Source organism: Panthera onca, chromosome F1 (genome assembly GCF_046562875.1).
Source record: "Panthera onca isolate mPanOnc1 chromosome F1, mPanOnc1 haplotype 2, whole genome shotgun sequence".
Lineage (NCBI taxonomy): Eukaryota > Metazoa > Chordata > Mammalia > Carnivora > Felidae > Panthera > Panthera onca.
The window spans coordinates 46,778,092-46,794,597 of record NC_138355.1 but is presented as its reverse complement, the minus strand read 5'-3'; the positions used below and the strand labels follow the sequence as shown (position 1 = coordinate 46,794,597).

At 46.4% G+C, this 16,506-nt stretch overlaps 1 protein-coding gene across 2 annotated transcripts; it reads left to right on the top strand.

Moving 5' to 3' along the window:
* The first annotated feature begins 1,682 nt into the window (after positions 1–1,682).
* Positions 1,683–14,510, top strand: CTSE (cathepsin E). 2 transcript variants are annotated; one of them, XM_060644302.2, is made up of 9 exons: positions 1,700–1,908; positions 2,532–2,688; positions 3,278–3,395; positions 4,370–4,488; positions 7,017–7,216; positions 9,038–9,160; positions 10,340–10,481; positions 10,583–10,681; positions 13,716–13,985. In XM_060644302.2, the coding sequence occupies exons 1-9, from the start codon at positions 1,841–1,843 to the stop codon at positions 13,878–13,880; spliced, it is 1,191 nt and encodes a 396-aa protein (XP_060500285.1). In that variant the 5' UTR covers positions 1,700–1,840; the 3' UTR covers positions 13,881–13,985. The 2 variants fall into 2 exon arrangements, with proteins under 2 accessions (XP_060500286.1, XP_060500285.1); XM_060644303.2 differs by lacking the exon at positions 10,340–10,481 and having other exon boundaries at positions 1,683–1,908; positions 13,716–14,510.
* Positions 14,511–16,506: the final 1,996 nt, after the last annotated feature.

Here is a 16,506-nt window from a genome sequence, read left to right as displayed (position 1 = left end):
AAGCTTCCCAGTGGTTGGACAGTTATAGGCAAACTATGACAGAGCACAACAAATTATCTCAACTTCTAGCCACTTCTGGCTCATGCTGCCCTTGTAGGGGAGAGATGTCCCTCCCCAATGATGGGTCAAAGAGAACTGTCACGGGAGTAAATGCTAAAGAGGCTTTGTTCCCTTGGGATCAGGGTTTCAAGGGTCCAGGCCTTTCCCTAAGTCCTTCTAATGTCCTTTTACACTTTTGGAGCTCACGGCAGGACTCAGCTTAGCTCCACATTCCCAACTTTGCTTCTTGGGCTTCAGACATGGAAAGCAGAACTCATAGCAGCAGTTAAGACACCTGCCAAATTGCTGGCTGTGGCTTAACTGGTGACCTGAACTCTGGTCTTCTGCCTTTACTCCAGAGGTAGGACGTATTGGTAAGTGTGACGGTGGCGTTGGCCTCTACTGCCTTGGTTCAGAGCGTCCCATAAGCCTAGGTCAGGGTCATGGCCGGGGGAAGGTGTCTCTTCTCACCGCCCTCCATCCTCACTCAAGGAGATAAAGCCCGCCCTCTGTTTAGGAGGTGGGGTGGCCATGGAGATGGTTCATAACAATAGCTAGGCACGCTAGGGTAACTGAGCACTGAACCCCACCACCCCCTACTCCACATGACAGACTGAGGGTCCTTCTGTCTTTGGACACTGTCATGGGCTGAATTGTATCCCCTCAAATTCTTATGATGAGTTCTTAACCTCCAGGACCTCAGAATGCGACTGTATTTGGAGATAGGGCCTTTAAAGAGGGAACTGTGTTAAAATGGGGTCTTTAGGATGAGTCCTAATCCAATATGACTTATAAGAAGAGGAAATCAGAACACAGACACACACAGAGGAAAGATCTTGTGAAGAGGGAATATGCAGACATCTCTACAAGTCAAGGAAAGAGGCCTCTGGAAAAACCAACCCTGCTATGCCTTAGTCTTGGACGTCTAACCTCCGGAATCACCAGAAAATAAATTTCTGTTAAGTCACCCAATCTGTGCTAAGTTGTTATAGCAGTCCCGGCAAAGTAATACAGACACCTGCTGCAGACTCATGACCCCCAGCCCCACTGCGTCTAGTACCTCCCAGGCCCCTTCCAGGGCCGCCCCTGTATTCTTCTCCAAACCTCTTTCCGCCCCTGTAGCTCCAGATTCATCAAGTTCTTGGGGTCCAAAAAACTAGCCCCACAAGCCCAATCTCCCTTTCTAGGGGCTTTGAGGAGTGCAAGTTTCTGCCTCAGAGTGGACTGAGGGAGGGTCAGCTGCCCCCGAGGCTCCCGGAGGAGTGAGGAGAGATTAGGAAATACATAGAAAACAGCCTGATTGATATTTGAGTTGCCCCAAATGTGATAACTGACGTTCCACCCCCCCGGGAGTCCTCAGCCAGGCCACTAGTGGTAACACGTGAGTAGACGGGTCCCACTGTCCAGGGGCACATTGCTCTCTCAAGTGATAAATACAGGGTTTCTAGGGAGCAGGGTAGGACCCCAAAAACTGGCAGAGAAGCTGAACCTACACAGTCCTCTTACTCTTTGAGGGTGCACAGACCCCCAAGTCCCATTCCAGACCCAGCCCGCCCCTGCAGGAGGGAAAGGGGCTGAGGGGAGGAACAGAGACGCCTTGTTAAACGCACTGTGTTTGTTCCGGGCCCCGGATATTGACGCAAGAGGCCTTATCATTTGGTCCTCAGGCTGGGCTGGGCAGGGCAGGGCAGATCTGAGAGTTAAGGAGATTCGGTCCCCACCGGCCTGTGGGAGAGAAGAAAAGAGAAGGGACAAGGAAGGCCACGACAGAGCAAGGCAGAAGCTGCTGGTTGGGTCCACGATGAAAACACTCGTTCTTTTGCTGCTGGTGCTCCTGGACTTGGGACTGACTCAAAAAACACTCCACAGGTGAGGCCACGTCCCCAGCACTGTGTCCAGCTGGGGCAGCTCCCTGCCCTCAAGCCTAGGGCTGCCCTGGGAGAGGAAAGATGACGGGGAATTGAAGAGGAGAAGAAACTAAGGGCCATCTTGTGTTGGCCTTGACCCCCAGCCCACGACAAGCCAGCCCTCTGCCTCCATCTCTGACAGAAACTGCTGCCCAAGGCCCAGGGAGCCTCTCTTGTTAGTAAAGAGCAGGAACCTGCAACTTGGTGTGGAGCTCACGAGACCGAGTACTTGATCGAGAGACTGACCATGGCTGCCCCCCAATAGTTTTTCTGCCCTTTTATATCATCCCCTGACAAGGTTCATGTAAAATTGCAGAACATTTTCCTAGAAAATCTCAAAGAGCTTGTCTGTGAGAGGGAGGGCCAATTCAAGTCTAAGATTCTAAGAATCTCCAGGAGGCAGAGATCAGACTGACAGGCCGGGGGCCGAGAGGGCACCAATTCTGGCCAAACTCTGGCATGCTGCCTTGCAGAACTTCTCCTGCGTCATTTCCCAGTTTGCCTCTGGAAAAATGGGGTGGGGAGAGGGCAGGGTCCGAGAGAGGCAGAAAGGCATCTCCTCCTCACACGGGGCTTTGTCCTCAGGGTGCCGCTCAAGAGGCATCCGTCCCTCCGGAAGAAGCTGCGGGCACGGGGCCAGCTCTCTGAGTTCTGGAAATCCCAGAATTTGGACATGATCCAGTACACCGAGGCCTGCACGATGAGCCAGGGTGCCAATGAGCCCCTCATCAACTACATGGATGTGAGGAGTCCCGGGGCAGGGGCTGGGGATGGGGGAGGTGGGAGGATGGCTTGGCCTTTGGGAATGGCCAGTGTCGGCCAGCAACACCGAAGGTCAGTGTGGATTTCTCCTCTAGGATAACCCATAGGGACTGATCCCCTGGGTCCCTGTGGATTTGACCAAGCAAGCCCCAGTGCGCCCAACCGTGTAGAGCTCTCTGCAAAAGAAAAGGGATGAGCAGGGCAAGCATGCCGGTCAGAAGGGCCCTGCTGCATGTCCTGGGACACATGACTTAACCTTCACCGGCTTCCCTTCCCTGATTGCAGAACACAGGCATCACCGCCTCTTCTGCTTTGCTCGTAGAGTGATTATGAGGAATAATGCAAACAAAAGCTAAAGATAGGCAGGTGCGGAGAGGCTGATTTGATCGTCTCCCGTATAGCCCTTTCTCTGCTCCTTCTCCCTTTTGTTGCCACTCCCGAGGCTCTGTAAGCTCCAGTCTGTGCTAGCCCAGGCTCTGGCCCCAGAGAGCTCTCCCTAGGCCCCCCTGGTGAGCACCTTCCCCTTTCCCACCACCCACACTCTCCTCCCTTCCCTCCCTCCCCCATAGACAGAATACTTTGGCTCCATCTCCGTTGGCTCTCCACCGCAGAACTTCACCGTCATCTTTGACACTGGCTCCTCCAACCTCTGGGTCCCTTCCGTGTACTGCACGAGCCCAGCCTGCAGTAAGTAGGGCCAGGGTCAATGGCAGCCAGGGCCTGGCCCTCTGGGGGAAGGGAGCTTGATTTCCAGAAACTGGCCATCCAGGCTGCACCAGCTTCCCCTCTCCACCTCTGAGTCCGCCCTGGGACCTTCACCTATGGTGAAAACAAGGCTGAGCCAGGGACAGAGCTAAAATCTGACTGCTATCCAGGCCAGCAACTTTCATACTGACCCGAATTAATAGGGGAAAACTCAGCCACTGAAAATACAAAGTCGATACAAATCGTTGAACACATGATGACTCGCTCCCTTTGGAACACCCGAAAGAATGTGGGAGAAAGTTCCGTTCAAATGGCTGTTTCTGGGCAGGTCGATGGGTTGGGTTCTAGTGCTGACTATTCACCTGCTTCAAGAGGGCTTGGTGGCCTACCTCCCAGGATATCAGAGGTGGGGCTGACGGGGCACAATGTAGGGGTGGGTTTATTTGGCCGGAGGTAACTCAGACGTCTTTGTTAGCGTCGGAAAGGGAAGAGCTAAGGAAAGATGTCTTAGTCTGTGCTGGATAAATTCTAGAGGCACAATGTCTCAGAAAACCCCAAAATTGGGTGTCTACAGGTTAGGCAAGGAATTGAGAGTAGTTGCCCGGCACGGTATTTATTTATCTCCGAGTTTCTTTTGAATACCAGGCTCTGACCCATACTAGTTGGCAGAGACTTCTGCTGGCGCCTGATACATGACGCTTATCTTGGTGTGCCTCATGAGGTCACTGTGAGCAATCACGTTTCCCAGGGGCAATTATTTGTTCTCCATTTAGGCCACCACATGTGGCTAGAGGAGAATGTAGTAACTAACTAAGGAGGGCCATGGCCAACCTTTCTAGAGGCCCCCACTCAATCTGGGAGTTGAGGGAATAGACCCTGCATCTCTGTGGTATCAGGGCAGGGACGGAGGCAGTGAGCTGATGTCCCAGGCAAGAGCAGCATCCTTGCTTTTCCAGAGACACACGCCAGGTTCTACCCTTCCCAGTCCAACACATACAGCGCGCTGGGGAATCATTTCTCCATTCAGTACGGGACTGGGAGCTTGTCTGGAATCATTGGAACCGACCAAGTCGATGTGAGTACAATTCCTTCCTCTTTTGTCTTTTGGCCAGAAACTTGGGGGACAGAATATTTTGCAGAGCTGTTAGGGGAACAGTTTCAGATCGGCCTCTGGAAGAGGTGGAAACAGGGAGTTGGCTTCCAGGGAAAGGGGGAAGCCTGGCCAGGAGGGAGTAGCACTTCCTGTTTGAGATAACGGCAGTGGGCCAGTCTGCTCAGTGTGCTGAGTTCTAGAGAGGCAACAAAGAGGAATCCACAGAGAAACAGTGCACAGGGCAGAAAGCCTGGTGGCAGGCTTTCGAGAATGAGTTAAGGCAAAGAAAAAAAAAAAAAGAATGAGTCCAAGATGCTTACTCTCAGTGCAGTAAGACAAGAAAAAAGAAACTAAGGGTACTAGGATTATAAAGGAAGAAATTACACTGTCATTATTCACATATGACAAAATTCTACATGTAAAAGATCCAAAAATATCTACAGACAATTGGGGTTATTAATTAAGTAACAAAGTTGCTGAATACTAGATTAATGAACAAAATGATTTGAATTTCTATATATCAGGAAAACATGGAAAATAGATTTTTTAAAACCTATTTTTTTTTTGAGAGATAGAGACAGAAAGTGAGTGGAAAGGGGCAAAGAGACAGGGAGACACAGAATCCCAAGCGGTCTCTAGGCTCTGAGCTGTCAGCACAGAGCCGGACGCGAGGCTCAAACTCACAAACCACGAGGTCGTGACCTGAGCCAAAGTCGGACACTTAACCGACTAAGCCACCCGGGCGCCCCTGGAAAATAGATCTTTAATGACATTATTTATAACACCATCAGAAACATCAAATACCTAGACATAAATTTAACAAAAATGTTAAATGTTTCAAGATCTCTATTCTAAATACACTACAAAACATTATTGAGTGAGACTAAGGAAGATCTACATAAATTGAAATGACTCAGTATTTCATGACTCAATATTATAGATAAGTCAAAGTTTTTTCAAATTGATCAATAGATCTGTTAATCAAAAAAATGGCAATTTTTATTAGAAATTGATGAGCTAATTCTAAAATTTATATGGATATGTAATACACTCAGACCATCTAGATGAAGAAACACACTATAAATATTAAGACCTATTATGAAGTTCTAGTAATTGAGATAATGTGGTATTGGCACAAGATAAGCAAATAGACAAACGGGACAAAAGAGAAAATTAAGAAACTACTCTGAATTATGTTGAACATGAAACTGCAGTGCAGTGGAGGAAATGACAGTGCATTTATTAAATGGTTCTAGCTCATTTGGATTTCCATATAACCAACCAACAAACAAAAGAATCTTGGCTCCTATCTCACACATCATCAAACCTTCTGATACATTGTAGGTGTTAATATGAAAAGTGAAATAAGAAAGCTTTTAGAAGAAAACGTAGGAAAATGTCTTTAGGACCTTAGGGTAGGCAAAAGTTTCTGCAACATGTTACAAAAACCACTAATTAAAGAGGGGAAAAAATGATAAATTTGACTACACCGTAATTCATATCTTCTGCTCACCGAAAAACATCAGCCAAGTCTGGAAGAAGATGTTTGTAATACATCTATCCAAAAAAGGACTTGATTCCAGAATAAAAAATTCCTACCAATCAATAAGAAAAATGCAGATAACCCGCTTCACACAAGAGGATATCCAAATATTCAGTTTCATTAGTATTAGGAAATACAAATTAAAACCACAACATAAGCCACTGCATATCCACGAAAAGACTAAAATGGAAAAGATAGGTAATATCCAGTGTCATTGAGAATCTGAAGCAACTGGGACTCTCAAACGTTGGTATGGGAAATGTCAATTGGTACAATCACTTTGGAAAACTCATTGTCAGTATTTACTCAGGCAAAACACTTACATATCCTGTTATCTAGCAGTTTTCTCCTAAGCATAAACCCAACATGTCCACTAGAAGACATGTGCAAGGATTACTGTTAGCAATAGTCAATACCGAAAACAACCCAAATATCCATCAATGGTAGAATGGATGATGATGATGTAGTCATACCATGGAATACTAGTGACAATGAGCAAAGTTACAACAGACTGCACTAGTATGTTGAGTGACAGGAGCCATATAAACAAGAATTCATCCTATAAGATTCCATTGATACAAAAACTCAAGAAGAGGCAAAGGCAGTATAGGTGGGGAAACCAGGAGATGGGTTACTCTTGAGGAAAGGCGCCATGATTTGCAGGGTGTGTGATTTGCAGGGTGCATGAAGGGGCTTCCGGTTCGGGAGCTTGCTGACAAGGGCGAGTACAGTTTGTGAAAATTCTCTGCACTGTCCACTTACGATTTCTGTATTATACTTCAACTTTTAAAAGTTTACATAAAAAAAAAATAAGGCTGTGAGAATGTGGTGAAATCACTGTGCCCATTGAATCAAGAAAAGTTGGGTGGGGGAAACATTCTGTTCAGGCCAGAGGGAGAATCCGGGAATCCGAGATTGTTCGCCAAAGATCTCCCATGCAGTTTTCTCTCGGGTTTTCTCCCATTAGGTGGAAGGACTGCTTGTGGTCGGCCAGCAATTTGGAGAGAGCGTCACGGAGCCTGGCCAGACCTTTGTGAACGCAGAGTTTGATGGAATTCTGGGCCTGGGATACCCCTCCTTGGCTGTGGGAGGGGTGACCCCGGTGTTCGACAACATGATGGCACAGAACCTGGTGGACATGCCCATGTTTTCTGTGTACATGAGCAGGTAGGCCCGTCAAGCCCACCAAGGTTAAGGTCAGTTATGACTACAGGGAGACAACATGGTCCAGTCAAAAGAGCACCAGACTTAGTAGTCAAGTACCCGGCTTGGATCTCTTTCTTGACCTATTACCAGCTGTGTGACCTTGGGTTTACCCTCTCTGGATGTTGAGGAAATGGGGTTTGCCTCACCTTGTAAATTGTACCACACTGAACTAATATGAGGAATCTCTGGGATTGGGTACTCATTTATGCAATGAATAAATATTTATCAAGCTCCTATTCTGTGCTGACTGTGATACTGGGCACCAGGAGCACAATAAAACAAGGAAGACAGCCCCTGCCCTCAGGAAGCGTGATTCCAGTGGTAAGATGCAGGAAAAAATTCGAAAGTAAGCTGACAATAAAATAATGAAATGTTAAGGGACTAATAAAATACAATAGAATATCACTCAGCCTGAAAAAGGAAGGAAATTCTAACGCAAGCTACAAATGGATGAACCTTGAGGACATTATGCTAAGTGAAATAAGCCAGAAAACAAGCACTGTATGATTCCACTTGCATGAAGCTCCCTACAGGGTCAGATTCAGAGAGACAGAAACCAAGATGGAGGCTGCCAGGTGCGAGGGACGGAGGGGGGTGGGCAATAGAAAGTTATTGTTCAAGGAGTATGGAGTTTCCATGCACAGGATGAAAAGCTTCTGAAGACCGGCTCGCCACAATATGAATATCTAGAACACCAGTGAACTGTACAGTTTTAAACGGTCAATTTATACAATTGTTTTAAATTGCTTGCTGTAGTTGGAAAAGGTCATAAGGCTCGCATGCCTGGGATCTGGAAAGGCTCACCTAACCTTCATCCCTACATAGGAAGGAGATTTCTTACCTTTCTGACTCCCTCCCAGTGAGATCTGGTCTGAGCTGACCCAGCTTTAGTGTAAGCCCATTTCCCTTTTTCTCCACTCCTACGTGGAGAGACTTGAATTTCCTCTATTATACTGCATGGCTGCAGTTGGGACCAGCCCAGGCAGAGCTGGGAGCGGGACGGCAGGTGGCCCAGACATCTCTGCTGCTCCCTTACAGGTTCCTGAGCAGCTCCCTTCCAGCTGGGAGAGACAAATGTTAGGATGGGAAATAGCAGAGGCTTTGCAGTCTGACTGATCTGGATTTAAGCCCTGAGCCTCAGTTTCCTTAAATGGCCACAAGGAGATGTAAGATGTAAGAGGATGATTTCCTCTTGAAAATGAATCAGTTTCATGTCCTATTTCCCCAGAATCCTGTTAGGTGCCAGAACATAATCTGAAAAATCAACATCGGTGAAGATTAATAAGTTTTCAAGCTCTAGTAAGTCACGTTACATTCACATTAGCTTCTTCACCTTAACACGATGGAGAGAATAACCTGGAAGCTCCAGGCACCAGGCACCACCAAAACAATAGTGGGAAAGATACTTGGGGGAAAAGGCTTTGGGGGGGTGCCTCAAGTCACATGGTGTGTGCACCCCTCAGATGGCCTTGGCCTTGGCTCCGCATGAGTGTTGCATGACCAGAGCTGTCATCACCCTTTCCCACCTTCCTAGCCCTTTTATCCAAGAAGAAAACATTCACAAATCATTACGCAGACCTGTTTCTATCCTTTTGCCAGAAAAGATCCAGACTAATCAACTTGCAGTAGTGGGGAACTCTGGTCTCAAAGCCTAGGCTGATATTTCCCCTCTATAGGTACTTGGTGTGAGTGATCAGACCAAGAAATAGGGCACTGGCTGAGGCTTTTTCCTGGGGTTTTCCAGTGGCCCTTCCCTGACAGCCTGCCTTTCTTTCCATGTAGTGACCCAGAAAGTGGTGTGGGGAGTGAGCTGATTTTCGGAGGCTATGACCACTCCCATTTCTCTGGGAATCTGAACTGGGTCCCGGTCACCAAGCAAGGCTACTGGCAGATTGCACTGGATGTGTGAGTATTCTCGTTATGGTATGACAGAAGAACTCAGGATGGGCACCACTCAAATTGGGTTAATTGAGTTGACCTGAATCAAAGTGCTGGTCCCTGGGAGAGGATGCTGGGGGCTCGTTGTGCAGGGCTAGAAGCATGGAGGGGCTGAGCGGGGGTGCAAGAGGGGCCTCGGTCTCCAGGGCAGCAGGCACATGGTACCAAGTTTCAGCTTCCCTCCTTGCACGCGTGGTGCTCCCTCAAGTCAATACGAACACTCAGCCAACTACTCAGGGCTCATTTAACGCTAATTAATACATAGGTCAAAGGGCGAGTGACACGGGGGTGCAGGTGTGAACTGGACTCAGATTTTGCCTCCATGGAGTGTGTACAGAAGATGAGACACACACACAAACCCCCACCAGGTAAAGTGGAGGGTGGACCGTGGTCCATGAGATGTGCCACCAAAGTGGCCTTGGCAGACAGGGCAAGACAGCTCCTGTCTGAAGAACTCCTCAAGCAAGGGTTTCATGAAGGAGGTAACATTGACAGCGTCTTGACATACATACATACATACATACATACGTGTGTGTGTGTGTGTGTGTGTGTGTGTGTGTGTGTCTGGGCATGGAGCAACCAAGGAAGTGGGACCAGTGGCCGGTCACACATCTAGCACTGGACTAGACCATCCAGGAGTTCAAAGAAACGCAAGTCTCAATTCAGCCAAGAATAAGCTCCCGCAAGGGGAGGTGAGGCCATGTGCTTGGCACGAGGGATAAACAGCAAAAATCTTCAGTGTTCACTGTCTACTGAGGGTTTTTCAAACCGTAAGGACTTACCCATTTATGAGTCATGACCTCATTTTAGGGGATCATGACGTACATTTTTCATGAACTGGAATAGAATAGAAAATATCAGAGTGTACTTCGCATGTTAAGGTTGAGCACTGTTTCATTTTTTTAGTTTTATTTCTTGTGTGTGTGTGGGTGCGTGTACTGGGTCCGAGAGTACATGTATTTCTGCTATGGGTATCAGCCACAGAAAAATTGAGAAACACTCATGTGTAAGACAGTCAAAATGGAAATCACGAGTGTATATTTGAGAGCCTGTAGAGGATGAGAGCAGCTGGGGAGACTTCAGGGCAGGAGGAATCTGGGGTGGCGGAGTGGGGAGGGCAGCTCACGACGTTTTCCTTGCCTTCAGAATCCAGGTGGGAGGCACAGTGATGTTCTGCTCTGAGGGCTGCCAGGCCATTGTGGACACAGGGACTTCCCTCATCACGGGCCCCTCCGACAAGATCAAGCAGCTGCAGAAGGCCATTGGGGCAGAGCCCATGGATGGAGAAGTCAGTGCCTGCCGGGGTTGGGGGGAGGCGGGAGCAGGGGAACTAGGCCCTCTCTTGGGAGGTGGGAGGCCTCTAAATGGATCCTCTGTGCTGTGTTTTAGTATGCTGTGGAGTGTGCCAACCTCAACGTCATGCCGGATGTCACCTTCATCATCAACGGAGTCTCCTACACCCTCCAACCGACTGCCTACACCCTGCTGGTAAGAACTGTTTCCTTATTCTGCAAGTCACAGGGCCGTCCCTTCCCCACGAGGAGTCTGCTACTTCCTCTTTCGGTAGCCTGCACTTACCCTGAGCCCCCCTCCCATCTTACCCTGTGCCGAAGCAGCAGTGCCCCCTCTAGAAAGGACAAAGCTGCCGGCTGGTTCTCTCTCATTTCCTGTCCTGCAGAGAAGCAGAAACAAGCCTCGTACAAGCCATGTAGTGAAGTTTCCGGGCGTTGTCACGTAGGACTTTTCAACCGACCACGTTTAATCCCCTCAAACATCCAGCAAGACTGGATATTATTATCCCATTCTATAGATGAGGATACTGAGACTCGGAAGGTTATGTGGCTCAAGATTTGAGCTGCGTGGAGAGGGAGTACAGAATCAGGTTATATCTTCTAACATTCAGATTAACATTCTTCTCAAACAAGAAAGTGTCTTTTGCGCAGTGAATTCCTAAGTCGGTAGAGTGAGGTAGAAAGGGAATTCCTGGGGAAGTCTGTGATCGTTTCACACCACCGTTGGCCCAGATTTCCAACATCACATGGAGTTCTTTGGTGACACTAACACGCTAACTTTACCCAAGAGCCACCCACAGCACCTGGGTGATTGCACCAGAATGGAGGTGCTAAGGTATAGAGGACTTTGGGGACTTACCTACCCCCACATCTTGTTCTCCATTAACTGCTTCCCCAAGCCACCAAATATAAACAGACAATGCAAGTGAAAACAAATGTGGGGTGGTGGGGTTTTTTTTTTGGCTTTTATTTAAATTCCAGTTCGTGGGGCACCTGGGTGGTTCAGTTGGTTAAGCATCCAAGCCTTGATTTCAGCTCAGGTCATGATCTCACAGTTTGTGAGTTCGAGCCCTGCGTCGGGCCCTGCGCCGACGGCACGGAGCCTCCTTGGGATTCTTTCTCTCCCTCTCTGTGCCTCTCCCCACCCCCTTCTCTGTCTCAAAATAAATTTTTTAAAAACTTACAAAAATAAATTCCAGTTAGTTAACGTACAGGGTAATATTAGTTTCAGCTATGGAGTACAATGATTCAACGCTTCCATACAGTACCCTGTGCCCTCCTTAATCCCCATCACCCAATTCTCTCATCTCCCCACCCACCTCCCCCTTTCTGGTAACCATCAGTTGGTTTTCTATAGTTTCTTGGTTTGCCTGTCTCTCTTTTTTTCCCCCTTTGCTCATTTGTTTTGTTTCTTAAATCCCACATACGAATGAAATCATATGGTATTTGTCTTTCTCTGACTTATTTCACTTAGCATAAAACTCTCTAGCTCCATCCATGTCATTGCAAATGGTAAGATTTCATTCTTTTTATGGCTGAGTAATATTCCATTATAAATATATGTATACACATATATATACACTCATATATATATATATATATATATATACATAAATATATGTATATGTATATACACACACTACATTTTCCACATTTTCTTTATCCATTCATCAGCCAATGGACACTTGGGCTGTTTTCATAATTTGGCTATTGTAGATAATGCTGCTATAAACATTGGGGTGCATACATCCCTTGAAATTAGTATTTTTGTATTCTTTGGATAAATACTTAGCAGTATAATTGCATAAAAATCCTAGAGGAGAACACAGGCAGTAACCTCTTTGACATCAGCCTTAGCAACTTATTTCTAGATGTGTCTCCTAAGGTCAGGGAAAGAAAAACAAAAATAAACTATTGGGAACTCGTCAAAATAAAAAAGCTTCTGCAGTGAAGGAAACAATCGAGAAAACTAAAAGGCAACCTACAGAAAGGGGGAAGATATTTGCAAATGATCTATCTGATAACGGATGAGTATCCCAAACATATAAAGAACTTCTAAAACTCAACACCCAGGAAACAAATAACCCAATTAAAAAATGGGCAGAAGTCATGAATAGACATCTCTCCAAAGACATCCAGATGGCCAACTGACACATGAAAAGATGCTCAACATCACTGATCAACAGGGAAATACAAATCAAAACCACAATGAGATATCACCTCCACCTGTCAGAATGGCTAACATCAACAACACCAGAAACAACGGTGTTGGCGAGGATGTGGAGAAAGGGGAGCCCTTCTGCATTGGTGGTAAGAATGCAAACTGGTACAGCCACTCCGGAAAATTGTATGGAGCTTCCTCAAAAAGTTAAAAATAGAACTACCTTACAATCCAGCAATTGCACTACTAAAAAAAGCAAACATTTTGCTTTAGAAAACAGCTTCATGTCAAGTCCCTAAGCATCTCCAACAAAGGGATTCTGGAGCTGTCACTGTGAACCCCAAACTGAGGATAAGCTAGACATTTGAACTGTGCCAAGTTCATCAGCCTATACACCCTTCAGGACTCCGGCACCCCACCTTCTCAAGAAGGTGCTTTAAGGCCTCTGTGAATTTCCTCTACCCTCATCAGCAACCTCAAATCTCAAATGGTTGTCGGAAAGACCACACCTGCTCGGTAGACCCCAAGTCTTTGCCAAACTAAAAAAATAAGATTGGAGAAAGTTATACCCTTCTCGTGGAAAAATGAATGCCTACTTGCTTTATATCTAAAAAAGGATTCTTCCCAGAACACAAAATAGCAGTGTAACATCTCTCCCTTAAAAAAATTGAGTTGAGGTTCACAAAGAAAGCAGAATTCCAGCCAACATCTTCTAAAGCCAAATCTTTTGCTCTTCCCGTCAGGCAACAAAGTTTCACTTTTTCTGATTATCAAACGGGGGGTGGGGGGGCCGGGGGGGGGGGGAAGTGGGAGACGTGTATAACAGGTGAACAGTTGACAAAATTGTAGAGCTTAGAAGCCCAGGCCCACATGTATGAAACTATGCAGGCACTTTGCGGAGTAAACAAGTAGAGACGCATGAAGCAGGAGGAAGAACCAACCAGCCAAAGCGGTGACCGCATGGAACGGTCCAGGGCCAGTCGCCCCCACTACCACACAGTACAGCCTCCAGGCAGCACTACTTCCCTTTCTCCCTACATGTCACTTACATCTTTTTTTCCAACCCCAGGACTTTGTGGATGGAATGGAGTTTTGCAGCAGTGGCTTTCAAGGTCTTGACATCCAGCCCCCAGCTGGGCCCCTCTGGATCCTGGGTGATGTCTTCATTAGACAGTTTTATTCAGTCTTTGATCGTGGGAATAACCGTGTTGGGCTGGCCCCGGCAGTCCCCTAAGGAGTGGCCTTGCCCATGTGTCTGCCTGCCTGCTTGCCTGATGCCCTTTAGAAATTCAGCTGTGCCTGGGAGGTTGGGGCATTCTTCACAGCTGTCAGAAAGTCATTGCAATTGTTCCAAAGCCGCAGCTTGAATTAGGACCAAATAGAGCATGAGAACATACACACCCACTCACACGCTTCACACATTTCACACACACCCACGTCCACACCTCCTCCACCACCATCATGATGGAAGAATTAAGTGGTATGCCCATACTTTGTATTGCTTTTTGCTAACATTTTCTTTTGGAAATCTCCAAACATGTACCCAAACAGAGATTATAGCACGATAAATCCCCGTGGACCCCAGCCACTTTTCATAACCCACCAGCACGTAGCCAGGCCTGTTGTATCTGGAGCGCCTCTCCTCCTCTCTCCAGCCCACACACCTGCATTATTCTGAGGCAAATTCTTGGTATCATATCGTAAATCATCACTGCAACGATTCACCCATAAATCCTTCTGCTATTCTTAAATACGCAATCAGTGTTCAAATGTTGTCTATTGTCTAGGAAATGTTGGGTCATTTTCATGGCTGATTTGTCTGTATCAGGATGCAAATAAAGTTCACCAACGGCATTTATTTGAACTCTATGTCTCTTTTCATGTGCAGGGTTGACCACACTCTGAACTGTGCAGGGTGAAATCGGGAAGTGTCGCCCAACGTGGTTCTCTGAGCCCACCTTTCCTATAAAATGGCAGTTCGCTCTAGAGGCCTGGTTTTGTGGCGAGAGTGTTTCATGGATAGTGCTGGGTACATCCCGTTGTCGCCCAGCAGGAGGCAGATAATGCCCGGTGCCTCTGTGTTCACCATGTTTGGATGGACGAGTTGGCTCTGGGGCCGTTAGCCTCATCTACCCACCACCGATTTCTTTCAGCATTTTACCTAAAGGCTTCGGCAACCACTGACGACCATTGCTGAGATCCACGCTATCTATCATCAGGGCTGCCAAACAGATTTTTTTTTCTAATTCTATTTCTCCTCCTGTATTTGTTAGCTAGCATTCTTCTATTTAAAACACTAAGCAAACCACACTTAAAAAAAAAAAAAAAAAAAAAAAAAAAAAAAAACCATTTGCTTACCATCAGGTACAGCTCCTATAGGAAAGGCAAGCTGACTTGGCTTTTTCCCCTTGTTTACTGGCTTTCAGAATAGTGAATGTGTTTCAACTTACTGCATTTTTTTTTATATATTCCAAGCATGTTACCCTTGGCCAGCAGGTACCCCTTCAAATTAGTTTCTGTGAATTTTCACTTGACCCCAGCACAAAGCAATGTTCCGGGCCTATTTTCCCAAGGATTCCTCGTTCCTGGTCATGTGCTCATACGTTGTTGCAAAAGAAAATATTTCAGGGTACAAGGAGAGGATATGGGGGGCGGGGGGGGGGTCTCTGAATGAACCCTTTTCATCTCCCCCCAGGGCCCATGCTGAGGGAGCTGACAGGGTGAATCCTGGCTGCATCCCCACTTCAGTGGGATCTATTGTCACCAAAAACAACATGTCTTTCTTTTCCTTCCTTTTGTTCTTTTTTTTTTTTCAAAATGCAAGTATCTTCAGGGTTTCCTTTATTGTAAATGATGTGAAAGTCCTCCGTGACCCTTCCCCTCAAAGATAAGTAATATTTTTTATCTGAAGCTGTCTGATGCAGACTTTTCCTTTGTATTTACAACAGAGATAGCCATAGGGAAGGAATTTTTTTTCCTACAAAAAAAGGAATCACTCTGAATAAACTTGTGCCTAAACTGCTCCTTTAACAGATTCTACGTAGTCAGCTCTTTCCTTGTAACATCTGCATAGTGTCCACTTAATGATCAAATCCTCCCTTAATGAACATTGGGTTCATTTGGGTTTAATTCAATCCAATCCCATAAATTTTTATTTTGTGCCAGGTGTTAAGTGAGACACTCGAAGATCCTCAAGATAAGTGGGACAGATCCCGGCTGTCACTTTTGGCACAGAGGTCATGGAAAACACACCAGGCCTATAGTCAGATACTCCGGATTCACATTTGTGCCCTGCCCTGGATCAATTTGGTGACCTTGGCTGGTCACTTTGTATCTCTGAGATGCCCACCTCATAGTGCTATGGGGAAGAGTCAATGAGTTTACCTGGATGGAAGCACTTAGCTCATAATGTTAGCTCTCCTTCTCCTGTGAGCATGAGGTCAAAGTAGATCACAGCTACACACACACATGCACACACAAACACACACACACACACACACACACACACACACTTTTTTGGTTTTGTTTTTCTTTTATCTTTTCCTTTCTTTCTTTCTTTCTCTCTCTCTCTCTTTCTTTCTTTCTTTCTCTCTTTCTTTCCTAAATTATTGCTTTCAGAATTAATTCAGAACAGCCTGATCCAAATAAACTATCAAAGCAGGATAAAAGAGCAGTGAACATCACAGGCTTGGAGTCACACAGGCCTGGACTTGATTCTTGACTCCAGTTGTGGGACCTCTGCACCTCAGTTTCTTCATCTGTAAAATGGACATGGTGACAGTAACTATCTCATGGGTTCGTTGTGAGGCTCCAATGGCATAATGCTTATGCAGAAACACTTAACTAGCTTGTGCGCCTGT

What these genes read in the sequence shown, in the direction of transcription:
- CTSE (XM_060644302.2), top strand. Translation starts at nt 1,841, where the DNA reads ATGAAAACACTCGTTCTTTTGCTGCTGGTGCTCCTGGACTTGGGACTG. An exon ending in CCCTCATCAACTACATGGAT is followed by an intron (nt 2,689 to 3,277) that starts GTGAGGAGTCCC and finishes CCTCCCCCATAG; the next exon opens with ACAGAATACTTTGGCTCCAT. An exon ending in CTGCACGAGCCCAGCCTGCA is followed by an intron (nt 3,396 to 4,369) that starts GTAAGTAGGGCC and finishes TTGCTTTTCCAG; the next exon opens with AGACACACGCCAGGTTCTAC.